Consider the following 26,421-nt stretch of genomic DNA (forward strand, 5'->3'; position numbering starts at 1 on the left):
GTTAATCAGGACGGTACAGAGAGGAAAAACGCTGTGCTCACCCGCAGCGGGGGGCAGATAGGGAGAGACGTCGGCCACTAGCTGCCACTAGCTGTTAGCAGCTAGCGAGCGACAGATAGCGCTGGCGGAGACAGTTAAATGGTGTTCCCGTTAAGAACCCGCCGGTTAGCAGCGTAGCGATGAAAGCAGACTCCGTGAGCTCCTCTCAGGGGATCACATTCACACTAACAACAGACAGGAGACTTAACACTAGCCGTTTACAGTGGGGGCATTTTATAGCGCCAGCAGTGATTTACGCCCCCCTGTGGCCGGAGGTGCGACACGCTCTATGAAAAAGATTATATATTGATTTGAGATGGTTCACTCCGAGTTCAACGTATAGAGACATTTTCATTAAAATATTGTTTTATTGCAGTGAGTGAACGTTTGAAAACAGAAAAAACAAATTTTCCAAAGAACATCACATTAACAGATGATTTCGCCTGTTATCATTTGTTAACGGAACTACTTTAAAATAACTTTGAGGATATTCAACTTTTTTCAGAAACATCCGAGTTCGACCCTGTACCTGCTGTCACATTCACGGTGTTAAAGTGGTGGCGGGAACGTGAAACATGGCCTGAATCTCAGCTAACGAGGTCAGTCCGTGCTGGAGTAATCTGAGTACTCCCTGCGTCTGCTCCGACCGTTTTGTGGGGGGGGGGGGGGGGGGGTTGCCTCTTGGCCGCGTGGACTTTAACTGGCGGGGATTTCCTTATATGGTCACGGGAGCGGGCTCCGCCTCCTCCTCCTCGCGCTTGGACTCGGGAAGTTTTCCAGCTCCGTGTGCAGGAGCGGGACTCGGACCAGGATGTCTCCCAAGAAATGCATCTTCGGCTGCGAGGGGAAGCTGAACCTGTTCGCGCTGCCCAAAGAGGAGCGGATCCGGCAGCAGTGGATCCAGTACCTGTTCTCAGACCAGCGGCCGCCCAAAGCCACCGTGTACGTCTGCTCGCGCCACTTCTCCGAGGACTCGTTCGTCAACAAAGCCCAGTATGACGCCGGCTTCTCGGCCAGGCTGTTGTTGAAGGACGGGGCGCTGCCGTTCATCCACGGGGACGTAGAGGAGTCCAAAGCGGCGGCGGTGAGTTTCAGTGTAGCCCGGGGATCTCCGCGGCGAGTAGCTGCCGAGTCCCGGATCACCGGGAAACGGACGGTAGAAACGGTTTAAATCCACCGGCGGGATCAAAAAACAACAAAAATGGCTAACCGGGCTAACGGTCTCAGTTAACGTGTAAAAAAAAATAAATAAAAAAAAAAAAAAATAAAATAAAAACCGAATTTATCAGAAAAACACTGAAAAAGCCTGAAAATAACGACATAAACGGCTAAACCGTGACCGTCTGTGGAGGTTCAAACATGCCAAAAACTAATAATAAGAATAAGACCGTTACTCCGTAAATAAGGTTGTATTGTTAAACAGTCGTTAAAAACCAATAATTATTATTATTATGCTATGATTGTATTGGCCATATTTGTCAATACTATGATAACTGGTGTAAACCAAACCTATAAGTGTCATTACATCCTTTCATAAAAGCGACACCTTATAAGTGTCAGTAAATCAGCGCTAGCTTAGCTGTACTTTTTTCTTTTTAAAAACCAGAATTAATTTTAAAAATACTCCCAACTTCTGATCTGATCAGCAGTTAGTATATGGAGCACCAAAACGGCCAAAATAAGCGAAATGACTCAATGTTTTTTCCAAAAACCTTTTAATTATTTTAGTATTTAGAGTTGGTAAGTAAGTAAAAGTTTATTTATATAGCACTTTTCACAGACATGTCACCAACTGCTTCGCAAGAAAGGTAACAAAACGTAGTGCAGTGCACAATCATTGCTGGACATCAGTACAGTGCTGTTAGAGCCTGACCGATACTTTCACTGTATCGATAATTTGGCTGTTTATCGATATAGCACTATCAGCATTTATGACAAAGTCACACCTGCAGGGTGAGGCGTTCTGAGCATTCGTCTGTCAGCTGCTTCAGAAACACCTCGGTTGGGTCTGAGTGACATCATCAGGCACGAATATCTCCTCAACCTGCTGAACACGGACGTGGTAAAGAAGAGCAGCTAAAGCTGTTCTGAGCCTCGGTATGAGCAGTGAAAGGATCGGAGAAGAGGAAAAATGATGGAAGAGCAAAAGGTGGATGTCCTGCTCTCTGTTGATGTTTTAAACATGCTGGGGAATGATGGAAGTCCTCGCTATTTGTTTGAAATGAATCTGCTGCACCTGCTTTTGTTTGCAGAGGTTAAACCTGTCAGGTGAAGGTGAGCGTGCAGCGGCTCGCCTGCTGTCCGTTACCTGTACCTGTGCCCCGCAGAGCTCCTGGGACCTCCTGCAGTCTGGGGGAAAGTCTCAATTTTAATACGTTGGAATCATGTCAACAGTTACACATTTGAAATCTGCGATGAAGCCGATTAATGTAAAAATAAACGGTTGAAAATAATAAGATAAGATAAGATAACCTTTATTAGTCCCACACGTGGGAAATTTGTTTTGTCACAGCAGGAAGTGGACAGTGCAAAAGTTATGAGGCAAAAATTAGAATACAATAAGAATAAATACAGTACACAGCTGTACAGAATAGAATAAAATAATATACTATATACAGTAGAATAAAATAAAATAAATATACAATAAGATAAAAATAGAATACAAATACTATATACAACTGAGTAAAAATACAACGATGACAGAAAGGATTATTGCACTTAGTGTTATTGCACATGTGTGGATGTGTGTGTTTGTTCAGTTAAAGTCTTTATTATGGAGTCTGACAGCAGTGGGGAGGAAAGACCTGCGAAATCTCTCCGTCCCACACCGTGGGTGCCGCAGTCTCCCACTGAAGGAGCTGCTCAGTGCTGTCACAGTCTGCTGCATGGGGTGGGAGATGTTGTCCATCAGGGATGACAGCTTAGCCGCCGTTCTCCTGTCACTCACCACCTCCACTGGGTCCAGAGGGCATCCTAGAACAGAGCTGGCCCTTCGGATCACCCTGTTCAGACTCTTCCTGTCCCCAGCAGAGATGCTGCCGCCCCAGCAGACCACGCCATAAAAGATAGCAGAAGCCACAACAGAGTCATAGAATTTCTTCAGGAGTGGGCCCTCCACTCCAAACGACCTGAGTCTCCGCAGCAGGTACAGCCTGCTCTGCCCTTTCCTGTAGAGGGCGTCTGAGTTATGAGTCCAGTCCAGTCTATTGTTCAGATGAACACCAAGGTACCTGTAGCTGTCCACAGCCTCAATGTCCATACCTTGGATGTTCAGTGGTTGCAGTGGAGAATGCTTGTGCCTGCGGAAGTCTACCACCAGTTCCTTGGTTTTACTGGCGTTGATCTGGAGGTAGTTCAGCTGGCACCAGTCCACAAAGTCTTGGGTCAGACCTCTGTACTCCTTGTCGTCCCCATCAGTGATGAGGCCGACTATTGCAGAGTCATCAGAGAACTTCTGCAGGAAGCACTGGGTGGAATTGTGGGAGAAGTCTGCAGTGTAGATGGTGAAGAGGAACGGAGCCAGAACCGTTCCCTGTGGGGCCCCCGTACTGCAGACGACCCTGTCCGACACACAGCCCTGAGTCCTCACATACTGTGGTCGGTCGGTGAGGTAGTCCAGGATCCAGGTAGTGAGGTGATGGTCCACTCCAGAGTTCACCAGCTTGTCCTTTAGAACCGAGGGAAGAATGGTGTTGAAGGCACTGGAGAAATCAAAGAACATGATTCTCACAGTGCTTCCAGCGGTCTCCAGGTGAGCGAGGGAACGATGTAGGAGGTGAATGACGGCATCATCCGCTCCAATGCCAGGCTGGTAGGCAAACTGAAGTGGGTCCAGTGATGAGCTTATTAGGCGCCGAAGCTGAGCCAGGACCAACCGCTCCAGGGTCTTCATCAGGTGGGATGTCAGAGCCACCGGCCTGTAGCTGTTGAGGTCCTTGGGGCGTGAAGTCTTTGGCACTGGTACAACACAGGAGGTTTTCCAGAGCTGTGGGACTCTTCCCAACCTCAGGCTCAGGTTGAAGAGGTGCTCCATCACCCCACATGATAATATTAATATTTTTTTGTTTACATTACTTTAATGTATTCTGCTTCTGCTTGAGGGAAACAACAACATTCTAATTATAAAAAACAGAAACATTAACTGAGCTGTTTTAAAGATTTTCAGCTCCTCGTGGCGCCTCCTCTGAACCGTTAGCCACAAAGTTCATAAATGTGGGCGACAGCCAAAACCGTTTAATGCACCGTCATCAACATGGCCGACGTGGACCAGTGTCTCTGATCTTTCCGCTTTGAGTCCTTTATATTTTTAAAATTAAAGTCTACAGTTTTAATCGAATATTCCATGAATAATTATGGAGTCGTTTACTTATTTTGGCACCTTGGGTCCTCCGTAGTGCATTACATATCATTTGGCGCAGGGCTGCCCAGTCCTCAAGAGCTACTATCCTGCAGCTTTTAGATGCATCCCTACTCCAACACAGCTGAATCAAATGGTTTGATTACCTCTTCAGCATGCCATCATGTTTGGCAAAGGCCTGATAACAAGCCATTCATTTGATTCGGGTGTGTGGGAACAAGGATGCATCTAAAAGCTGCAGGACGGTAGCTCTCGAGGACTGGGATTGGGCACCCCTGATTTGGCCTCTCTCCTGTGAGCAGAGTCCGGTGCTGCTGCCCCTCACTCGCTTCAGAAACACCGCCTGTCAGACCGACCCTGAACCCAAGGTCTCCGTGGCGACGCAGTTCTGTCACTACATGGTGTCGGTGGGCACGCAGACGTCCTACTCCCCATCTACGAGGTGCGCCGCCACTCAGCTGTCCTACAACACGCTGAAGCAGCACGTGAGAAGCAAAGGTGGGTATGAGTGCCACACACTGTAAGTAAAAGATGGCCACATACTAACTGCTGGCCCCTGCTGGTTGGTGGAGGAACTGCAGGTTTTGGACTGTGATGAAGAGGAAGCTTTGTTCAGTTTTAAAGAGTGTAAAACGTGTTTTGTGCGTTTCAGCCACACAGGCCTCGGTTTTACACTGTAACGTGGGAACGGTGACCACCCAATCAGAGACGGGGATTCAGCCGGGTGTCAGACCAGCGAAGAGACCACGTCTGGAAATGATGGAAGAAGAGGAGGGGGAGGAGCCAGAGGAGGAAACAGAGCTCCCCGAAGCATCCGACCAGTACGACCCCATCTGCGAGCCGTATGAGCCGGACGAGTCTTCGAGCGAGCCGCCCGACAGTCGGTAAGGTGCCGGCGCCTCCTGCAGGTTCCTGTCTGTCTGTGCAGCAAACGTCTGACCTGCTGTTCTCCACCCACACAGCGAGGCGGAGGCCACGCCCTCCCACTACAACGACCCCAAATACATCGTGTTTGAGAGCTGTCTCAGAGACCTCTTCCTCACCTGTCCCGTGTGCGGGTTGAGCTGCGAGGTGCGGCGGCGGCGGATGGGCACCTTCGTCTCCTTCAGCCAGCTGTGCCCCAGCTGTGACTACAGCAGGAAGTGGGAGAGCCAGCCAGTGGCGGGAAGCACGCCGCTAGGAAACCTGCAGATGTCTGCGGCCATTTATTTCACCGGAGGCTCATTCAGTCACGTGGAGAAGGTAACCTTGACCTTTGACCCGAGCACACGTGACGGTAAAACTCTGACGTCACTGTCCGAGTGTGCGCACGTGCAGACGTCCTCCATGACGGCGCGTGTCTGCTGTGCGTCACCTGCAGGTGTGCAGAGCCATGAACCTCCAGGTGTTCCAGTCCGACACCTTCAGGAGGCACGCCCGCATGTTCCTCGAGCCCGCCATCAACCACAAGTGGAAGCGGGACCAGCAGGTGCTGATGGAGCGCCTGAGGGGCGAGGGCAGCGTGGCGGTGGGAGGGCGGATGAGGGCGGACCTGCTGGGTGAGCAAACGCCATCATTAGTGTCTTGTTTTTGTCACCTTGTGGTTACTTTGGCCTGATGATGTCATTTCCTCTGACAGGACACTGCGGGAAGCTGGGCAGCTACACCCTGATGCACCTGAGCAGCAGCAGCGTCATCGACATCCAGCTCATTCAGGTAACGCTCGCTCTGTGCCAACAGGAAGTAAGAGCTGATCACGTGACTGTTTATGGTTATCCTCTCAGAGCGCCGGGGTCAGCGGCAGCTCGCACGTGGAGACGGAGGCTCTGCGGCGAGGCCTCGATCTCCTCCAGGTCAACCGCCTGAGCGTGGACCACATCGTGACCGACCGCCGCGCGCGCGTGCAGAAATACCTGAGGAAGCGAAACGTCCGCCATTACTATAACATCCAGCACTTGGAGAAGGGTCGGTACGGCGTGGTCACGTGACGATAAGCCGTCAGACACACGCTAACATGTTTTTCTCCGCAGGTTTGTCCAGGAAGCTGAAGAAGCTGGCGAAGAGTAAAGAGTGCCTGCTGGTGCGGCGGTGGCTGCCCAGCATCAGGAACCACGTCTACTGGAGCGCCACGACCTCCACGTCCGCGCCTGAGAAGGTGGCGAAGTGGAAATCCCTCGTGAACCACATCCAGAACGTCCACACGCACGACGACCCGCTGTTCCCGACGTGCACGCATCCTAACCGCGTGTCCATGGATCCCAGCAAGTGGTTCCAGCCAGGTGAGTGTCAGCCAATCAGAGCCAGTCACACCTGTGCATGTGGACCTCACCTGCTCGGGGCGAAGATGGCCTCTGCCTCAGGTGGAGAGTCTGGGCTTTAAAGGCGCCCACGAATAAAATGTATGATTATTAAACTGTCCAGTCATTGGCTGACAGGTGAAGCCGCTCACCTGGCTAACCAGCCTGTGACATCACAGCGGCGGTGTCCACAATAACGCGGCAGTCAGACTCTGATGTAGCGTGACTCATCTCAGCTCCAGAGACGCAGAGAGAAGACGAATAAATTAACCCTCTGTAAACAGTGACCTTTGACCTCTCGCACGTAATGATGTCATAAACCTCTGGTCAAGTCATGTGACTGCTGGCCTTTCAAATGTGTCCAGCAGGGTGTGACGTCCACTCTCAGCGCTCAGATGAGTCATCCCTGCTGACATCACAGAGAGGACGCCCCTGACATAGTCAGCTTAGACACAAGCTCCACCCACTCGCTGTTAAGAGCCTCGGCTGAGGGGGAGGGGCGTTAAAAGGGCAATTAACAAACAGTTTTATTATTTGATTTATTGTGATGGGCGTGGCTTAACTCTTTGCTGCTTTGCTATTGGCTGACTGTTTACCTGTGGGTGTGTCTGTGCTCACCTGTGTGGCTGCAGATTCGGTGGCTCTGCACAAGCTGAAGAAGCTCCTGCTCAACAAGCGGATTCTCGCCGATGTCGGGAAACTGAGTCACGACCACCAGGCGTCCACGCTGGAACGCTTCCACTGGCTTGTGCGCCGCTTCGCGCCGAAGAACGTCGCTTTCCCGTTCGTCGGCGTGCTCTGCAGGTAAACGCTGCTGCTTCAGCTCTGATGTCACAGCTTCAAACACCTGTGTGACAGTGGGTCTTGTTTCCAGGCTGTACCTGGCCGCCATGCATTTCAACGAGGACGCAGAGAGACACAAAGACAGGAGTTCAGAGGTCACCGCCGAGCCTCAGCAGAGCGAACCCAAACCCAGTGAGTGCAGCTCACACACACACACAGAGGAGAGGCTGAACTCTCCAACTTTATTGACACCAGTGTGGTTTACAGTGACCTCCATGTCTTCCAGAATATGTGAGCGAGCTGATGAAGCTCCTGTTTGAAGACGTTTTTAAGGAGCCTTCGACCTACGTGGACGAACTCAAACGGATCCCCGTCCCCGACGACCTGAGGCCCGTCTGAGGACACGGAGCAGGAAGGAGGAAACTGCTCTAACGTATCCACGCCGACTGTTACTGAGGGAACCGCCTTCACCACGGCATGAGTCCACTGAAGAACATTTAAATACATGTTTGTGTTTTCTCTGACCACGCTGTTATTTATCTGTAAATAAAGCACTTCTTATTTACCTGGTCTCTGCTCGTCTGTGTGGGAACGCGCTGGAACACAGAGTGGGACAGGAAGTGGCAGCAAGTTTGATTCAGCTTTTTTTCTTCTAATCAGGTTTTGGCTGCAAAATGTTTTTAACATTTAAAGTATCTGCAGCGATGCTTTCAGTGCGGAAGTCATCCAAACCTACCTTTCAAAATAAAATACAATCTTTTTAAAGACTAATAATATAAATATAATAGCTATTATTGTTATTATTTATATTATAAGAATAAATAATTATTTCATTATAATGTTGTGTTTTGTAAAATATGTAGAACCTTAAACCAAAATTAAATTATATTATGATCATAGAATCATTTTATTTTTCTCTGATTTTCGTTCAAGTTTTTTTGTACTTTTTATTAATTTCCATGTAAATTGATTCAGTTTTATTTATTTTAACTGAATATATTTGAATTTGACTTTAAAGCGTTTTTCTTCGGATTGTTAAAAACAAGTTTACGGAAGTAGATGGGGTGAATCATCTCGCGTCGTCATCAAAGATTGGGGGGGAAAAAAGGAAAACATCCGGAGTGAACCGGATGTAGAAGGATCCCGGTCACGTCGAGCACCGTACGCACGTGTGTCGGTGCTGTTTGAGGACTCAGGTTTGAGTTTTGTGTTTTTTCGGTGAAATGTTGAAACGTTTGAAAGTGTTGGAGAGCCTTTGAGGCTTTTTGGATTTGACGCGTATTTCCGGTCACAGCGAGTTAATCTGTGACCCGATAAAAGCGCCGCGTGTTAGTGCGGGCGGAATAAGTCTAAACTCTCTGTGAGCTGCATGTAATCTGGATCGTTGACCGAAAAGAGTGCTCAGAAAGCGAGGTAACGTATAAGTCTCGAGTTATTGTACATGCAGAATTTCATTCAGAAAACGGCAGATTTAACGTTTCCGCTCATGTCAGGACGCGCCCACCCATGTAAACGTTTCATTAAAATCTGTATTTTAACAGAAGGCGATCTGGCTTTAAAGTCGGCTGTGATCGAGTTTGTCAGTAAACAACTTAAATATGATTTTCTGGCTTTTAAATAAATAATTCCGGAGTTTTTGTGGCTTTGATGTTGAAGAGTTAAATGGTGTAGAAACTTTGTTACTAACGCGCAGCTGCAGAGGAACCACGTTTCCCTGATTATTAACGGGCTCATCTGTCCCTTAAAAATACTTTAGATTTAAGATTTTTTGTTTAAAAGACAATGTAGCCCTGTGTAAAAGTGAGCTTAACTTTCACTTCTTCAGTCACTCTGAAATTCGTGAGGAAAAAAGTTATTATTCAGTTGTTTGGTTTTAATAGTTGTCTTTGCACAGCTGCTGTTCAATATGCTATTTCTGCTAATCACGTGTACCGTAATATTGATCCAACATGTAAATTTCAAACCTGCTGTTTCTGTGTTTGTGTGTGACCCTTTTTCATCTGCTGTGTAATTTACATTCCAAACTCCCTTTAAAAATCTGCAGATTTAAGGTTTCCCCCTTTAAGACAAACACGGAGAAAAAGGAGGTGATGTTGATTATTTTTTATTAAAGATTCATGTAACTGTTTTCCTGCTGTTTAAATAAAGTTTTGTGCAGAGGCCTCAGACTGACATCAGAATTTGGCTGTTTTTGTGTCTGTCAGATTCATCGTACATCATGACGTCGTTAGCTCACCAGCTGAAGAGGCTGGCGCTGCCTCAGAGCGATGCCAACCTGTTGACCCGCAGTGAGGTCGCCTCGCTCCTCTTTGACCCCAAAGAGGCAGCGTCCATGGACAGGAGCACCTTCTACGCCCTCGGTGAGTCCCGCCCTCCTCTTCCTCTTCTCCTGCTCCAGCCCGTTTCCTCCCTGACCTTCATCCTGTCTGTCCTCTTCCTCGTGCAGGATGCACCGGGCTGGAGGAGCTACTGGGAATCGAGCCGGCATTCCTGGAGTTTCAGAGCACCCTGTTCAGTCCCGCCTCGACGACCCTGGAGCGCAGCATCCAATCCAAGGAGGTCAACAAGAAGCTGGATGCCGGCATCTCGCTCTTCCTCACCCGCCTCTGCCCATACTTCCTTCTCAAACCGGCTCACAAGTGCATCGAGTGGCTCGTTCACCGGTAAGCCGCTGAGGCGTCGCAGCTCAGTTATACAGAAAATGACACTTTGTGTTTGAACAGTGACTCATTAGATAAATGAAAAACAAACCAAAGTCCATTCAGAAAACTTCTGATTTAAGATTTCACTGGAGCAAACGGTCCTTCAGGAAACGGCAGCTTTAAGGCGCTGACGCCTCATTAACACATTTATGGCAATGCTGACGATTATTTTTCGTATTTAATTAGTCAAACAGATGTTTAACTAGATGAACCTTAAATGTGCACAGAAGCTCTCCTTCACACTCTGTTTCCTGTTTTATACTCGCGTGATGACTCCGTGTTTTCCCGTGTTCAGCTTCCACATCCAGCTGTACAATGCCGACAGCCTGCTCGCCTGCGCGCTGCCGTATCACGACACCAACGTGTTCGTCAGAGTCCTGCAGCTCCTGAAGATCAGCGACGCCACGAGTCGCTGGAACTGGCTGCGCGGCCTGCAGGTGGGTGACTCGCCTGAGCTGGAGCGCCTGTGAGGTCCGTCTGCTGATCAGAGTGACGTGAAATCGTTTTGTTTGTCGTTGTTTGTTCAGAAACCCGGCGTGCCGTTATCCAGAGGAACTCTCATCGCTCACTGCTACACTGACCTGAGCTTCATGGACTTCATCTGCAGCCTGGTGACCCGGTCCATCGAGGTGACCTCCCTGACCCCTCCTGTTACCTGTCGACGTCGCGGCGAGGCTCTCGGGACGCCTGCACAGTTACCTGCATTCACTGCTCTCCTTCTCCTCTGCAGGCGTATTCCGGACATTCGGGAAGTTGCTCCCAGCTCAGAGTCATCTTCTCTTTTTACGCCTGCACCATCGTCCCCGCCCTGGACGCCGTGGACAGAGTGTCCAACACCATCATCTCCAAGCTGCTGCCATACGTGCAGACGGTAACGTGCGCCATTATTCACATGACCCCGACCCGACAGGTGACGTGAGATTTAACCTCGCACATGTCGTTGCCTCCTCAGGGTCTGAAGTCGTCGCTTGCGGACTATAAAGCCGCCACCTACATGATCGTGTGCCAGCTGGCGGTGAAGGTGGTGATGGAGGCGAGCCTGGTGGACAGCCTCGCCGTGCACATCAGCAAGTCTCTGATCAAAGAGCCCGTCCTCGCCAAGGAGGGCGTGGGCTGCCTCATCGTGCTGCTGCAGAACCAGAAGGAGGGCGCCGTGGGGCCCAGGTAGGACAGACGCCGCCTGGTCGTGATGTTTCGGGCACGCTCTGTCCAGGCGTGACGTCCTCTCACCTGTCTGTTCCTTCTCGTGTGCTCAGAGCCGCCGGCCGTCTCTGCTCGATGGCGGCGCTGGTGCCGACGCTGCAGGTCATGGCGGCGGTTCACGACGTCAGCCCTCTGCTCCGCTACCTGCTGCCTCACCTGGTCCAAAGCGTGTTCATCAGCAGCTCAGGTGAGGCCTGCTGCATGTACGTCTAATGCTTTACAGCGCCGCAGGTGGAGTTGACCTGAGTTTGTGTCACAGGTGAGACGGACCGGCTCGCAGTGCTGGAGTCCATCCTGGAGTCCGTCCTGCTGACCAAAGACCTGGACCACACCGCGGCCCGGTAAGCCTCCTCTCAGCCGACCACGCAGCCAATCACGCGACACGTCTTCTCACTGCTGCCGTGTTTGTCCCGTAGGTTGCTGCTGGACGAGTATCTGAGTCAGAGCGAGCGCTCACCTGTAGAGCTGTCGGCCCTCGACCAGCGCCTGCTGCCTCTGGTGCGCCTGTTCGAGTCCAAGTACGTACGAGTAAATATTATATAGTTCCTGGTTCAGCACAGGTGTCGCAGAACCGTGTTCAGGTAAACGAGTCTGCACGCAAACAGCAGTGAAAACATGGCCGCCGGCCGCAGCTGTTCTGGGATACAGAGGGCGGAGCCGCGTTTAAGTTTTCTCCTCCATCAGGTACTGTGCAGCTCTGGACGGCGTCCTCGCAGGTCATGTGACCGACATCGGCAGCACGGCGCAGAAACGGCTCTTCCACCGGTTTCTGTCTTTGTCGCTGAGCAGCGGGAAACATCAGGTGAGCTACAAAACGGCGTCGCTCAGGTGAACTGTGGCGTCTTCGTCTCTCTGAGCTCACGGTCTTCCTTCTGCGTCGGCAGATTTTAGGCGACTCGGACACGTCGCTGCTGCTCAGCCTGAAACACCCTCAGCCGTCGGTCAGAGTCTCGGCCGTGGAGCGCCTGAAGGACCTTATCGCCGCTGGACAGGTAGACTTCCTGTTTAATCCTCTGTGTCTGTTTCATTCAGGTGAACTTTGACCTCTGAGGCAGGTGATTGTGTAGCTTTGGGGCGCCTCAGGGCTCTGCTCCGGGTCCTGAGCGGGCTGACATTTTTAACCACACATATTAAGGGTCGTGTTTCCTCTGAGCAGCAGCAGAGTCTGGATGACGACTTCCTGAAAGACGCCGTCACGGAGCGTTTGAAGGACGAATCGCCGGAGGTCGTAGCCGCTGCTCTCCAAGTCCTGGAGGTCAGTGAGACGATGGTTAACGGGTCTGATGGCGTTCTGCTTGATGGCGTTGTGGTTAATGGCGGTTTTCGTTGTGTTTCAGGTGGTGTTTGACGTTGTGGACCGCGAGGACGCCGTCTCGTGTCTGCTGTCTCTGCTGCACAGAGCCGATCTGCCGGAGGCTGAGCGATGGTCAGTGAAAGCTTATTTTCCCTGCTGTTAATGATGCCTTCATGAACCTCCTGTAAATCTGAGACTCCTTCCTCCAGGGTTCCCGTGCTGACAGAGGTGGTGCGTTTACTGTCCGACCCGCGGATGGGAAAGGGGCACGGCGAGCTGGTGACGAGGACGGGCTGGAGGCTGCTGCCGTTCCTGGTCGTCACCTCGACCCAGCTCGACCTCGCCCGCCGCATCGCCCGGTCCCCCCTCCTTGCCAATCACCCGCTCACCCTGAATTGGGCCCCAGGTAACAGACCCATTTCCTGTGGCGCTTTCACAATAAAAGCAGTTCTGTCCATCATTTCGTCAGTGTCTGAAACTTTTTGCATCACACAGAGCTCGATGACGTGACGAAGAGAAGCGTTGAGCCCGACTTTGTGGGTGTGGCCAACGAGCGGCTGGTCTCCACGCTGACAAAGAACCTGGCGAACATGGAGCACTTCTCCAGGCGCGACGCGGTGAGTTCAGACGCCTTTCCTCGTGTCGCTCACGTGAACGTTTTCAAGCATGAACGTGTCTGAGTCACGAGGCAGCCGTGCTGTTGGGACTACTTTCAGCAGCGGACTGATCTGTTGTGAGTCTGTCAGCTGATGGTTTCCGTGTGTGTCGCGCTCAGCTGGAGAACCTCGCCGTGCTGGTGGAGCAGCAGCGACGCTCCAGCCTCAGGGAGCGCGCGGCGTTCCTGGTGCTGACCCGGACGCTGCTGCTTGGTCTGGGCGAGCTGAGCGAGACGCAGCACCTGCTCACCGCTCAGAGGGTCTACGCGCTCCTGGAGCGCCCCCTGCTGGAGGTCGTGAGGAGCGACGCGTCACAGGTCGGTCGGCCTTTAACATCCATAAACACAAAGTTAAACAGAGCCCGCTTGCACTGAGGATCGTCGGCGACGTGTTTTGATGGATGGTGTTGGTTCTGAACAGGAAGCTGAGCGTCCCGTCTTCGTGCCTACCTCCTTCTCTGAGGCGGCGGCGCTCTACCTAAGCAGGTGTGCGCAGGGACAGCAGCCGGGCGCAGAGTACGGCTTCGTCCTCGTCGCTCTGCTCCGAGACTTAATTTCCTGCCTCAAGTGTCACGACGCCTCCTTCAAAGGTAAAATCTCCCAGAGCAGGTGAGAGCTGAGGTGGAAGAGGGAACCGGTCAGCTGACTGGTCACATGATTGTCTTCCAGGGGCGGCGTGGTGGAACCCAGAGAAGCTCGACACAAACACCTGCTGTTACCTGGGTCTGATCTGCCGCCTGTTCAGCATAATCATGAGCGGCGCCGCCGAGGGAGCGACGGCTGACAGCTTCAGAGAGCTGATGAAGCTGCTCGTCCAGGTATGACATCATTTCCTGTGAGCAGACATGATGTTTCAGCGTGATGGAGCGAGCCGCTAACCTGAGAAACCGTCACCTCAGGTCCACCTGCGCGAACCGAGCGTGCTCTTCAGGTTCCTGTGCATGCTGTGGGGATACACCAGTAACCATGGAGACCAGCTGGATGCGAAGGTGGGCGCCGTCCTGCAGACACGGGCACTGTATATGGGCGGAGCTCTGCTGAGCACCCAACCCGCCTCCAAGCTGAAGGAGCTGGCGGCCGCCAACTCACCAGGTGAGATTTACAAAAATAGAAAAAAGAAAAATGTAACAAATCTTTTAAAAAGGTCGATTCAGGTAAACAAACCTCAAACTAACGTTTCATGAAACGTCCGAAGTTTGGAAGACGCGCTGATGACGTACGAGGTTATTAAAACAAATGTATGTGTGTGTGTGTGTGTGTGTGTGTGTGTGTGTGTGTGCGTGTGTGTGTGTGTCTGTGCATGTGTGTTTGTGTGTGTGTGTGCGTGCGTGTGTGTGTGTGTGTGTGTCTGTTTGTGTGTGTGTGTGCGTGCGTGTGTGTGTGTGTGCGTGCGTGTGTGTGTGTGTGTGTGTCTGTGTGTGTGCGTGTCTGTGTGTGTGTGTGTCTGTGTTTGTGTGTGTGTGTGCGTGCGTGTGTGTGTCTGTGTGCGTGTGTGTGTCTGTGTGCGTGTGTGTGTCTGTGTGTGCGTGTGTGTGTGTGTGTGTGCGTGTGTGTCTGTGTCTGTGTGTGTGCGTGTGTGTCTGTGTGTGTCTGTGTCTGTGTGTGTCTGTGTGTGTGTGTGCGTGTGTGTGTGTCTGTGTCTGTGCGTGTGTGTGTGCGTGTGTGTCTGTGTCTGTGTGTGCGTGTGTGTGTGTGTGTGCGTGTGTGTCTGTGTGTGCGTGTGTGTGTCTGTGTGTGTGTGTCTGTGTGTGCGTGTCTGTGTCTGTGTGTGTCTGTGTGTGTGTGTGCGTGTCTGTGTGTGTGTGTGTGTGTCTGTGTGTGCGTGTGTGTGTCTGTGTGTCTGTGTGTCTGTGTCTGTGTCTGTGTCTGTGTGCGTGTGTGTGTGTGTGTGTGTGTCTGTGTGTGCGTGTCTGTGTCTGTGTGTGTCTGTGTGTGTGTGTGTGCGTGTCTGTGTGTGTGTGTGTGTGTCTGTGTGTGTGTGTGTGTGTGTCTGTGTGTGTGTGTGTGTGTCTGTGTGTGCGTGTGTGCGTGTCTGTGTGTCTGTGTCTGTGTGTGTGCGTCTGTGTCTGTGTCTGTGTGCGTGTGTGTGTGTGTGTGTGTGTGTCTGTGTGTCTGTGTCTGTGTGTGTGCGTCTGTGTCTGTGTGCGTGTGTGTGTGTGTGTGTGTCTGTGTGTGTGTGTGTGTGTCTGTGTGTGCGTGTGTGCGTGTCTGTGTGTCTGTGTCTGTGTGTGTGCGTCTGTGTCTGTGTCTGTGTGCGTGTGTGTGTGCGTGTGTGCGTGTCTGTGTGTCTGTGTCTGTGTGTGTGCGTCTGTGTCTGTGTGCGTGTGTGTGTGTGTGTGTGTGTGTCTGTGTCCCTCAGTCGTCCCGTCTCTGCTCTGCTGTCTCACGTCTCCTGTTCGGGAGGTCCGGAGGGCGGCGCTCAGCGTCCTGCAGAGCCTATCGGCAGCCAACACGTCCCCCTTCCAGCCAATCACAGAGAAGCTCCTGTCGACATCAGAGGAGATCGCCGCCGACCCGTCCTACCTCAGCACGGTGAGGACTCTGAAACAGCTGATTGGTTTAAATCTGGACTTCCTGTATTTGTTGTTCTGATTTCCTGTTTTGCCCGCAGGTTCTCGGCGTGCTGCACGATGAGTCATCATCCAGTAAAGCGAAGCCGCAGCAGAAGAAGCTGGCGGCGGCGATGCAGCTGCTGGTGAGGAGCATTCAGAGTCCGAGCTGCCCGTCATACATCGCCGCCGCCCTGCTGAGAGCGCTGAGCGAGGTCAACGGACAGGTGAGTGGGCGGGACCGCGTCTGAAACGGAGGATTCGCCGCTGACGTCTTTGTTTTAGAGCCGGACTCTTTTGGCGATCTTTGAAGCTGAACGGTTTCCATTTCCTGGTGTGTCGTGTTTGATGGCGGCGTTATCGTGAGCGCCGTGACGCACAGCCAGAGAGAAGCATTGTTGGTGCTGTTATCTAACCTCAGTCTGATCATGTCGTCCTCGTCTAAAGAGCCATGCTTTGTGTCTCCTTTGACCTCTTCGTCCTCCTCCTCCTCTCAGTCAGAGCTCTCCAGCCTGCTTCCTGTCCTCGATCGCCTCCTGGAGACCGGCCCCGACACGCCCGCCCTGCTGCAGGCCGAGGCGCAGCTCCTGCAGCTGGTCCTGGGGAAGTACAACGAGGCGTCGGCGCCCCTGCTGGCCGAAGACCAGAACTGCCTGGACCTGTTCATCAGAGCTCTGAAGACCTCCACGCAGCAGCACGCTGGCATCCCGAGCTGCCAGATCATCGCTCTGGAGCAGGTCAGGAGGACAAATCCACCAATCGGGGGACGGGGACTAACCCTACCCGAGTGCACGCTCACAGTGATGCTGTCCATCTTTTATTCAGTCTTTACTTCAAACCCAGATTAAAGTCTGAGTGACGGGTGACGATTTAACGTGTTCAGACGTCTCTGCGTGTTCCTGCAGATCACAAAGCCCTTCTTCTCCGCCCTCGCGGACGAGGCGGTGCAGCAGAAGCTGCTGTCGGCCATGTTTGACCTGCTGGTGGAGAGCAGGAGTCCGGCGGTGGCCAACACCATCAGCAGCGTCTTCAAAGCGGTGAGCCGAGATCGTCTGCTCAACATTTTTCTTTCTCGTGAAAGAAGAAAGATGGCTGATAGTGAAACGGTCGTTTGTTTGGGGATGAATCGCTGAACGTTTGACCTTTGCGTTCGCCTCAGGTCGTCGTTGACTGTCAGCTGCTGGCCAATGAGCTCGCTCCTCCAGAAAAACCCAAAGTCAGCGTGACGGTGCAGCAGACCCGGCGGAGCCGACTGTCGCAGAGGTATTTGCGCCCTGAAGCGTTCCTGAGGTCACGTGATCGGACCAGTTTCCCTTCAGACAAACACGGATTTCTGCAGCTGAAAACAACGAATCAAATTAATAGTTGTAGGCGGATCATTCTGTGCAACGCGACACGAAGATTTGCTCCTGTGCTTATTTACTGATTTTGATGACGATCTGCTTGAAAACAATGTTGTAGTTCAGGGTTGACTCTGATGGTGGCGCTGTTGTCTCGTTTCTCGTCCTTCCATTTTAATGATGTAATTATTGAACTGAAGTTGATAGAAATGAGTTAAACCGGCTGACGTCAGCTGTTTACCGCCCGTGCAGCCTGCGGGCCCCGATCTGCACTTTCACCCTGTAACAGGTCTGATTTCCTTCTGATAGTTTCAGGACGAATCCCGACAACATTTCAGCTTTTAGTTGAGCCACAATTTTCCAGAAGCAGCCTCAGTCTGAAAGCGTGGCGCGTCCACGATGAGTGATCGGTGTGAACCGCTGCGTGTGTTCAGGAAACCTCAGGAGAGCAGCGGTGCGGCTCCAGAGGGGGGCGCTGTGTCGTGGCGGAGAGTCACTCTGATCCTGGAGCTGCTGCAGCACAAGAAGAAAGTGAAGAGAGCCCAGGTGTTGGTGCCGGTTCTGTTCTCGCTGCTCGCCAGGTAACATGACAGGAAACGCCACATCCTACAGTTTCTCATGTTTTGTCATTTCATCTAAACTGAAAGAAGAATGAAGGCTGTAGTAAAGTCCTCATTAGGACTTCGTGTGGATTTGATCCGTGTTTGGAGTCGTGTGGAAGTGGAAGCAGGATTTTGACTCCGGGCTGCAGAGGTCCAATCTGAAAGTGGAGTTTTTTCTTCTTCTGTTTGTTTATTTAAGACAGGAGTAACAAAAAGATGAAAAATCGATCGATAGAATTTTATTTCAAACATGGAAATGCAACTGAAGTAACAAAAGAAAAACAAACACTTGAGTAATAATAACTCCGTCTGTCGTCAGGAGCATGGAGCCGTGCTCCGATGAGAACGCCAACACGGAGTACACCAAGCAGCTGCTGCTCAGCTGCCTGCTCAACATCTGCCACAAACTGGCTGCAGGTGGAGGAGCTGTGGCTGCAGGTGGAGGAGCTGTGGCTGCAGGTGGGTGTCAGAGGAGGATGATGAAGGTGTGTGTGTGTGTGTTTGTTGCCTCACTGCGCTCTCCTCGCTCTGTGCAGACGTCCTGGATGAAGACAAGTTCAGCGTGGAGCTCGTGGTTCAGTGCATCCGAACGTCCGACGTGCCGCAGACTCACCACCACGCCCTGCTGCTGCTGGGCACCGCCGCCGCCATCTTCCCCGTGAGAGCTCCACCTCCTCTTCTGTCTGTCCACTACCACCTTCGCTCTTCCTCCTCCGTCTCTGTTTGCAGCTGAGAGTTTTATGTCACTGATACAAAGAGCGGTCTAAGTCCCGCCCCCTGAGACTGAAGCTCCTCTGCACGTCTGTGATGACATCATGGCGGCAGAAGTGTTTGTTTAAATCAGGGGCAACCTGTCTGATGATGAGTGCATCTAAACGTTCCTCAGAAGCCAGTGTGCCGTATGATGCATTAGCATTAAATGTAATAACGCTCTATATGAACAGTTACACACGTTATAGGATCATATTTGTTCACAGATGTTTGCAGCTGTCAGCGAATAGTTATCAGATAGTTTGAAACAAAAAAGACTTTTTATCCACAACAGCAAATGCAAATGCTATTTATGGTCTCCTCACAACAATGATAGGAAAAATAAACGGGGCCAGTATGGCATGTTTGTTAACACAGAGACACACATGTTACTGTGATCTCTGGGCTCCCAGTGTCCAGCATTCAGAGGCTGCCTGAGGACTCATGTGGGAGAAAACCTGCTCACACAGACATGTGGAGCCAAACACTGTCAGTAAGGCCTCTGCAATGTCCTGAAGAGTTAAACTTGTCAGGTAGTGACGTCCAGCAGGTGAACATGCAGCTCCATGAACACGCACAGCTGTGGGTTCCAGCTGCCCCCCTCTCCCTGTTAATGCCCTACCTGCCCCCCGGCAACACTTTGCTAGACCCGCCCCTGCACAGTCACCAGCTGTCAGCTACACAGAAAAGGATCCTGGTGTTATTTGTCTCTCAGAAACAGTTCATAACTTCAACTCATCCATGTCACCTAAAAGGTAAACCTGTTTCTCCATCACAGCTCTGATGGTTCAGTAAGGACATCTCCTGGTTTCATCTTCATGTTTCCCTCTCACCACATATCCAAACCATATCATGACCAGCAGCTTTACAGCTGTGGCTCCAGCAAACATCAGCTGATACTAGAAATTAATGTTAAATAAATTCTAACAACAGCTGATCAAGCTTAAACGTGCTGCTGTTGTTTAGCGCGACATCTGCTGGTTTCCTCTTTCTGGCACAAAGTGGGAGATAAACAAACAAGAGAGAAAAGCCGATCAGCTGATCATTGATCAGTTTCATGATTGAAGTAGCAACAGGAGAGAGAGGGGAGAGGATGAGAGGAGAAGAGGCACGGTTGGCAGCTACTAACTAACCTTATGAATAAAATAAAGCTCACTATCAGTAACATCATAGCACCACCCAGCTGTATAGAAACTCCGTCATGCTAGCTAGTAGCAGTACGAGTTATTGTAACTGACTGTAAAAAGTCAGCACAACAAAAATAAACTAAACTTGGTTCATATCTGACCCAGATAGACTGCAGCTCATAACTTCTTACCTGGAGTTCAGTTCACCGCCTCGGGTCTCTGCTCCTCCTGCCTCCCCTCCCTTCATCCACCTGCTGGCCTCTGTAGAAGCTCCGCCACAGCCACCAGCAAACAGCTGAGTTATTTTTACACATCGACCTGCATCTGGCCAATCCACCACCTTTAATACCGTTGCAAAAAAAAAAAAATCATCGGCCCATAAAAACGTAAAATCACGCCCGGTATGTCCGATGGCCAGTCCCGCTATGGCGTGCCATCAGTTAACCCTTCGCGTGCCTGGTTTAAACAAACGAAAAAATATTGATGTCCTGATGGATATGGAGGACCAATGTAGCCAACATTTTAAACAAATATTAGACTATTGTTTCTTATTTTTTTTTATTTTTACTTTTAATTATAATTTAATGAACCCAAAGAAGGAAACACGAGAAGCAGTTAGTGATGCAGTTACAGCAACTGATACAAATAAAAGAAATAAAGCAGTAATTTTGATTTTTGGTACGTTTAGTATCAGGTTTGTTTTAGAAGAGAAGAATTAAAGGAAAGAAATTAATCAATAATAAATAAATATGGGAATTAAAATAAACAACATTTATTTAATAGCAAGAAAACAAACGCGTTCGTGTTCCTCCTGCAGGAGAAAGTCCTCCACAACATCATGCCCATCTTCACCTTCATGGGCGCCAGCATCATGCGGCTGGACGACACCTACAGCTTCAGAGTCATCGACAAGACGGTGCAGATGGTCATACCTGCTCTGATCCAGGTGAGGCGGCGACGGAGCCGACAAACATGCCCGTTATACACGAGTGGCGTGGCAATAACTCTTCCTCGCTCCTCCAACAGGCCCAGCAGCTTTCTGATGGAAGTTCCGCCTCTCACGTGATGGCTGTGGTGACGAAGATCATGCACGTGTTTGCTGACGCGCTCCCCCACGTGCCCGAGCACCGGCGGCTGCCAATCCTGTTTCAGCTGGTGACCACGCTGGGTCCCGCCCGTTTCCTCTGGGTCCTAATGCTGCTCCTGTTCAAGCTGCACGCCACACAGAGCGCCGGCTCCACCAGCGAGAAGGTAACAATCGCCTGCTTCTGTTTCTTCGGAGTTTAGCGCGTCATTTCGTGTCTCTGCGTGTTTAACGTAGTTTATTTTGTGTTTTCGTGAGCAGGATGCGGCGCTGGAGCGAGACGTGGACTTCTGGATTTCTCTGTGCTGTCAGTTTGACATCAGCGATCAGCTGACCTCGCTCATCAACATCCTGAACTTCCTGCTGCAGCTGCCAGACGACAAAGAGGATGGTAAAACAAAACGAAAGTTTTACATCATCAATAACATAATCATGTTTGTATGGAGGACTGTAAGTGCCAAATCGAAAGAAAAAAGTGATAACAATTGTATTTTTAAAATGTGAAACTGACTCCTTTCAGAATTATTTCCTTTGTTATGATTCGTCTATCAGTTTACTTCATTTACATTTTAATTAATATTAATGAGAATCCCTTACTATCACAATACGCTCCGAGTGTTTCATTTGGCAGATTTTTACTGTTACAGATGAAACACCCAGGAGCCAATCATCTGTCTTTCATTAAAGTAATAGATTAAAAATACAATGTTTAAAATAATGAACATCAAGGTAAATTAAAATATTTGCTGCTTTTATTTCTGACTCAAATTTTAGACATTTATTTTAAATTTAAGAAGAGAGGATGATATAAACGAATAACTATAAATAAAGTAAAATAATGGACTTGAAGAAACAGGTAAATTATTAAGAAAGGAAACAGAAATGTTACCACAAAGAACAATGGCTATGAAAACATGTATATAAAAGTAAATATGGTTAAAAAAAATAACAATTTGAATTTCTTTCATTTAAAATTTAGGAAATTGAATTTAAATTGAAACATAAATAAACTAATTTGTATAAAGTACATGAGTTAATCCAAATTGAATAAATATTTGATATTTAGAATGAATGACTCTATATAGTCATTAATTCTATATATAGAGTTTTGGCGTGTTTGGCCCTCCGTAGTCTGATGGACTTCTGGGTTTGTCTTGTGTAGCTCCAGTGAAACGGCCCGCCGCCCGGCGAGGAGCGAAGAAGGAGGAGGAAAAGGTGGAGGAGCTGATCTTCAGCGTGGATGCTCACGGCGGCAAAGAGCTGCGACACTTCAAGTTCCTCTCCGTGTCATTCGCGGCTCAGCTGCTCGGCTCAGCGAGCTTCATCGGGAAGGTGGGCGACTGAAGGTCAGGCGGTAAGGAGCGCGCTCAGTGCGACAACAATAAACGTTTGATTTTGTTTCAGGTCGCGGACAACGACGATGACATAGACGCATCTCTACAGCCACTGCAGCAGAGGTGAGTGATGCTGTGATGTCACGTTGTTATGTGAGCGTTTGGTGGCGTTGAAGGTGATGTCATGTTCGTGTTTCAGGCTGCTGGAGGACATCCTGCACTACATCCACAGCATCGCTCGCTGTGTGGAGGAGAACGCCGACAAACCCACCGCCAAGTTCTGGCGAGTTCTGCTGAATAAAGCCTACGACGTACTGGACAAGGTTTGAATCCAGTTTTATTTAAACTCTTCTCGTTAACATTAACAGCAGGTCCTCCACCGTTAACCTCAGTTTCTTCTCCTGCTGCTGGAGTGAAAGCCGCCCTGCAGAGGCGCTCTAACCTGCTCACCTTTGTTCAGGTGAACGCGCTGCTGCCCACGGACACCTTCATCACGGTGATGAGGGGCCTGATGGGAAACGAGCTGGCATCGGTCAGGAGGAAGGCCATGGACCTGCTCAACAACAAACTGCAGCACAGAACACAGTGGGATGCACAGCAGGTAACAGGAAGTCATGTCAGAGTTCTCCGCAGAGCGTGTTTTGGGTATGAAACGATGACATCAACTTCCTGTCTGCCCTCAGGTTACCGTGCTCCTCCAGCTGATCGGCGACCTGCTGAACATTGTGGGCAAAGATCACAGGAAGGTCGTGGACGGAGCGGAGCAGGCCATCAACCGCCAGACGGCGCTCTTCAGCCTCAAGCTGCTCTGTCGCAGTTTTGGGTCCGACCACCATGAGACGTTCGTGCCCGTGCTGTTGCAAACCGTGGAGCTCGTCGCGGCGGCAGAGGAGGAGAAGAACGTGATGGGCAGCGCTCTGCTCTGCATCGCCGAGGTGGTCAGCACACTGAAGGCCCTCACCATCCCGCAGTTACCCAGGTCTGTCATGCCCGTCCTTCACCCTCACACGACAAGGTGGGGAAGCCGCCCTCCAGTCAGCTGACGCGTGTTTGTTTCCACAGGTTGATGCCAGCCATACTGCACGCGCTCCAAAACAGGAAGGAGCTTCTGACCAACGAGATCTACCTGCTGAGCGCCGTCACTGCCCTGCAGCGGGTCACAGAGACGCTGCCACACTTCATCAGCCCATACCTGCACGACGCCACCTTACAGGTAACGCCGCCCCGCGAGCACTGCATCAGAAAAACAAAACAAAGGTTATAAAGGATTGCGGTGGAGCTGTGCTTTGATTGGATCGTGCTGTGCGCTCTTCCTAGCGCCTCGTTTTTTTCATCTGAAATGGTACGGCTCGATGTCGCTGCTGCTTTGAGGAGACGTGCTGATTGGTCCCAGCTCACCTGGAGTGTGACGCGAGTGTCACAGGGATTCTATTATTCGTTATTCCTCTTCGTTCTTGCAGGTGTGTCGGCTGACCCGGCTGATGGAGACTTCGTCCTCCTCCTCCTCCTCCGCTCAGCTCTCCATCCGTCTCGCCTCTCTGAGGAGCACCCTTGCCACCAAACTGCCCCCCAGGGTCCTACTGCCCACCATTAGCAGGTGCTACAACACTATGGTGGTCGATAAGAAGGTGAGAGTCGAGCTTCAGGTGTGTTTACTGTTTTCTACTGAAGGAGTAAAGTTCAAAGTTTGTGTGTGCGCCTTGGCTTAAAGTTTTCCAGAATGATCCAAAGACACTTGCTCTGATTATTGGAGTCAGTCGTTTAAAATGGCTCCACGAGAACAAATCAAACATCCACCGAAATGTGGAATCAGGGACTTAAAATCCCAAATTCTCACGCTGAGCTTCGTTAAATGTCTAAAATCAAACAGCAGCAGTAATATCCTGTAATTTAATGTTTTCGTGCTTCAAGCCAGAAAAAACGTTAAAAGTAGAAATCAGCGCTAAACGGTCATCGGCGTCAAATCCCGCTCTGAGGTTCCCGCTCTGAGGTTCCCGCTCTGAGGTTCCCGCTCTGAGGTTCCCGCTCTGAGGTTCCCGCTCTGAGGTTCCCGCTCTGAGGTTCCCGGTGGTTTTCAGCTGTTAACGTCTTGTTGTCGTTTCCCCGCAGAGTCAGCTGGGGGCGCTGCTGAGCATCCTGAAGGAGCACATCGCTCACATGGAGAAAGACCAGCTCAGCTTCCACCAATCAGAGCTCACCACCTTCTTCCTCACCGCACTCGACTTCCGCTCCGAGCATTGCCAGGTCCGCTCAGCTGGTGATTGAGTAGATGTACTTAGGTTACTTTACCTTTCTCACGCGTCTCTTTTGTCTTCAGGGCGATCTGGAGAAGACGGCGCAGGTCGAGGGCTGCGTGATCGACTGCCTGATCGCCATGGTGATGAAGCTGTCAGAGGTCACATTCAGGCCGCTCTTCTTCAAGGTAACGCCGCCGTGCCTAGGATTCAGCCGCCGCCCCAGTTTCCCGCCGTGTGGCGATAACTGTGTGTCTGTGCGTCTGTCTCGCAGCTCTTCGACTGGAGCAAATCGGAGCGTAAAGATCGTCTGCTGACTTTCTACCGGCTGTCCGACCGCATCGCCGACCGCCTCAAAGGACTCTTCGTGCTGTTCGCAGGAAACCTGGTGAAACCATTCGCAGACCTGCTGACACAAACCAACAGCACAGGTCTGACCTCATCCACAACTTTTCTCTTTTTATTGATTTTCAACTGTAAATTGTTACATTTATCTAAATGTTAATATTTAAACAGCTGTTTGTTGGTAAAGCAGCTGTTTCCCAGCTGTCCAAGCTTGACGGTGCTTTTGCTTCTTGCAGAGTCGCTGCTCTTCAACTCCGAGGACGATGGCGAGGAGAAGAGCTGCCTGCTGCTGCAGTACGTCCTCGACTGCCTCCACAAGACCTTCCTGTACGACTCGCAGCGTTTCCTGAGCCGCGAGCGAGGCGACGCCCTGCTGAGCCCGCTCGTAGACCAGGTGAGGTGCAGACACTTCAGAGGGTGTAATATTTCTCCAAAACTGCATGACTCCACCCGCTGGGCGTGGTTTCATTGGTGACATTGAACTTGAATGGTTTCTGTGTTTGTGTCCAGCTGGAGAATCGAGTCGGTGGCGAGCAGCGATACCAGCAGCGCGTCACCCAGCACCTGGTGCCCTGCGTCGGGCAGTTTGCTGTGGCGATGGGCGACGACTCGCAGTGGAAGACCCTCAACTATCAGATCCTCCTGAAGACCAGGCACTCTGACACCAAGGTAAGGCCACCTGCACAGCTGACCGGCTCCCCTGAGCCCCGAGCGACGCCTGGAAGGCGCAGAGAAGTCGGTCAAGCTTCACTCTGACGCTGTCTGATCTCAGCCAGGCAGAGTTAATTAATGGTAATACAAAGAGTTTTAAATTGGACTCTGTGTTGGTGTTAGTTATTGACTCAGCAGCTTCCTCCTCCTCCTCCACAGGTGCGTTTCTCCTCTCTGCTGATGCTCATGGAGGTGGCGTCCAAACTGAAGGAGAACTACATGGTGCTGCTGCCGGAGACCATCCCCTTCCTGGCTGAGCTCATGGAGGGTGAGGCGCACACACAGACACCGCTCATATTAACTGTTGGCTCTAAGATGTAATGTAGCTGTTGGCCACAAGAGGGCAGCACATCTCTGACAAGAGAAAACCTCTAGATCCAGATGTTTCAGAATAAAAGCATGACAGATGAAACGTATTTTCACCATCATGGAGAAATATCAGTAAAGGTTCAGATAAAATACGACATCAGAGATGATAAGATGCAAACAGAATGCAGTAAAATATCACATTCGTGTTTCAGTGGAGCTTCGCTCCACCTGTGAAGCCAGGTAACGGCGTAGGCTCAAACCTGCCGTTTGTTTTGCAGACGAGTGTGAAGAGGTGGAGCTGCAGGTCCAGAAGGTGATCCAGGAGATGGAGAACATCCTGGGAGAGCCGCTGCAGAGCTACTTCTAACACGCACGCTGGTGTGAAGCTTCAGCACAAACATAAATATTCTGATGTTTTTGATGTAAGAAGTAATAAACATTTGTGTCAAATCTGCTTTTTATTTACTCTGAACCTGTTTAAAGAAGGTGACATGAGTCACGCGTGGACACTGATCGCAAATCATTCCTGCTGGGCAGCGGCATCTATGGAAGCCTGCTGATGCCAACTGAATGAAACAGCTGACAGCCGTCATCAGTAACACCACTTTAAGGTTACCATGGTGATGATGTTTCAACAGGTGTCCACCTGCTTTAAAAATCACGAGTGTCCCAGATGTTTGTCCACAGCTCTGTGGTTTCCAGGTGTTACAGATGTGTCGGTGAAGCG

At 50.7% G+C, this 26,421-nt stretch overlaps 2 protein-coding genes across 3 annotated transcripts; both read left to right on the forward strand.

The window, feature by feature from the left end:
* The first annotated feature begins 837 nt into the window (after positions 1–837).
* Positions 838–8,002, forward strand: LOC146627459 (uncharacterized). Of its 2 annotated transcripts, XM_085361124.1 has the most exons (11): positions 838–1,123; positions 4,699–4,894; positions 5,049–5,280; positions 5,359–5,638; positions 5,757–5,934; positions 6,015–6,091; positions 6,160–6,340; positions 6,406–6,654; positions 7,305–7,476; positions 7,547–7,647; positions 7,742–8,002. In XM_085361124.1, the coding sequence occupies exons 1-11, from the start codon at positions 851–853 to the stop codon at positions 7,852–7,854; spliced, it is 2,052 nt and encodes a 683-aa protein (XP_085217250.1). In that variant the 5' UTR covers positions 838–850; the 3' UTR covers positions 7,855–8,002. The 2 variants fall into 2 exon arrangements, with proteins under 2 accessions (XP_085217250.1, XP_085217251.1); XM_085361125.1 differs by lacking the exons at positions 7,547–7,647; positions 7,742–8,002 and having other exon boundaries at positions 7,305–7,480.
* Positions 8,003–8,599: 597 nt separating this feature from the next.
* On the forward strand, positions 8,600–26,061 carry heatr1 (HEAT repeat containing 1). Its single transcript, XM_085361732.1, has 46 exons — positions 8,600–8,651; positions 9,500–9,542; positions 9,660–9,815; positions 9,902–10,118; positions 10,453–10,594; positions 10,685–10,786; positions 10,888–11,028; positions 11,110–11,321; positions 11,414–11,547; positions 11,620–11,701; positions 11,777–11,878; positions 12,045–12,162; positions 12,245–12,352; positions 12,517–12,615; positions 12,698–12,786; positions 12,864–13,060; positions 13,150–13,271; positions 13,430–13,627; positions 13,731–13,899; positions 13,979–14,127; positions 14,209–14,401; positions 15,669–15,841; positions 15,921–16,085; positions 16,356–16,595; positions 16,764–16,895; positions 17,018–17,121; positions 17,633–17,779; positions 18,120–18,259; positions 18,337–18,458; positions 20,495–20,623; positions 20,704–20,928; positions 21,023–21,152; positions 21,924–22,093; positions 22,166–22,218; positions 22,295–22,418; positions 22,556–22,696; positions 22,779–23,074; positions 23,158–23,308; positions 23,556–23,723; positions 24,205–24,339; positions 24,413–24,517; positions 24,604–24,760; positions 24,911–25,068; positions 25,185–25,343; positions 25,545–25,653; positions 25,973–26,061. The coding sequence occupies exons 3-46, from the start codon at positions 9,674–9,676 to the stop codon at positions 26,059–26,061; spliced, it is 6,438 nt and encodes a 2,145-aa protein (XP_085217858.1). The 5' UTR covers positions 8,600–8,651; positions 9,500–9,542; positions 9,660–9,673.
* The last annotated feature ends 360 nt before the right edge of the window (positions 26,062–26,421 follow it).

The sequence above is a fragment of the Diplotaxodon limnothrissa genome, linkage group LG8, assembly GCF_057381915.1.
Source record: "Diplotaxodon limnothrissa isolate DT_005_m linkage group LG8, D_limnothrissa_male_GT1.1, whole genome shotgun sequence".
NCBI classification, from domain to species: domain Eukaryota; kingdom Metazoa; phylum Chordata; class Actinopteri; order Cichliformes; family Cichlidae; genus Diplotaxodon; species Diplotaxodon limnothrissa.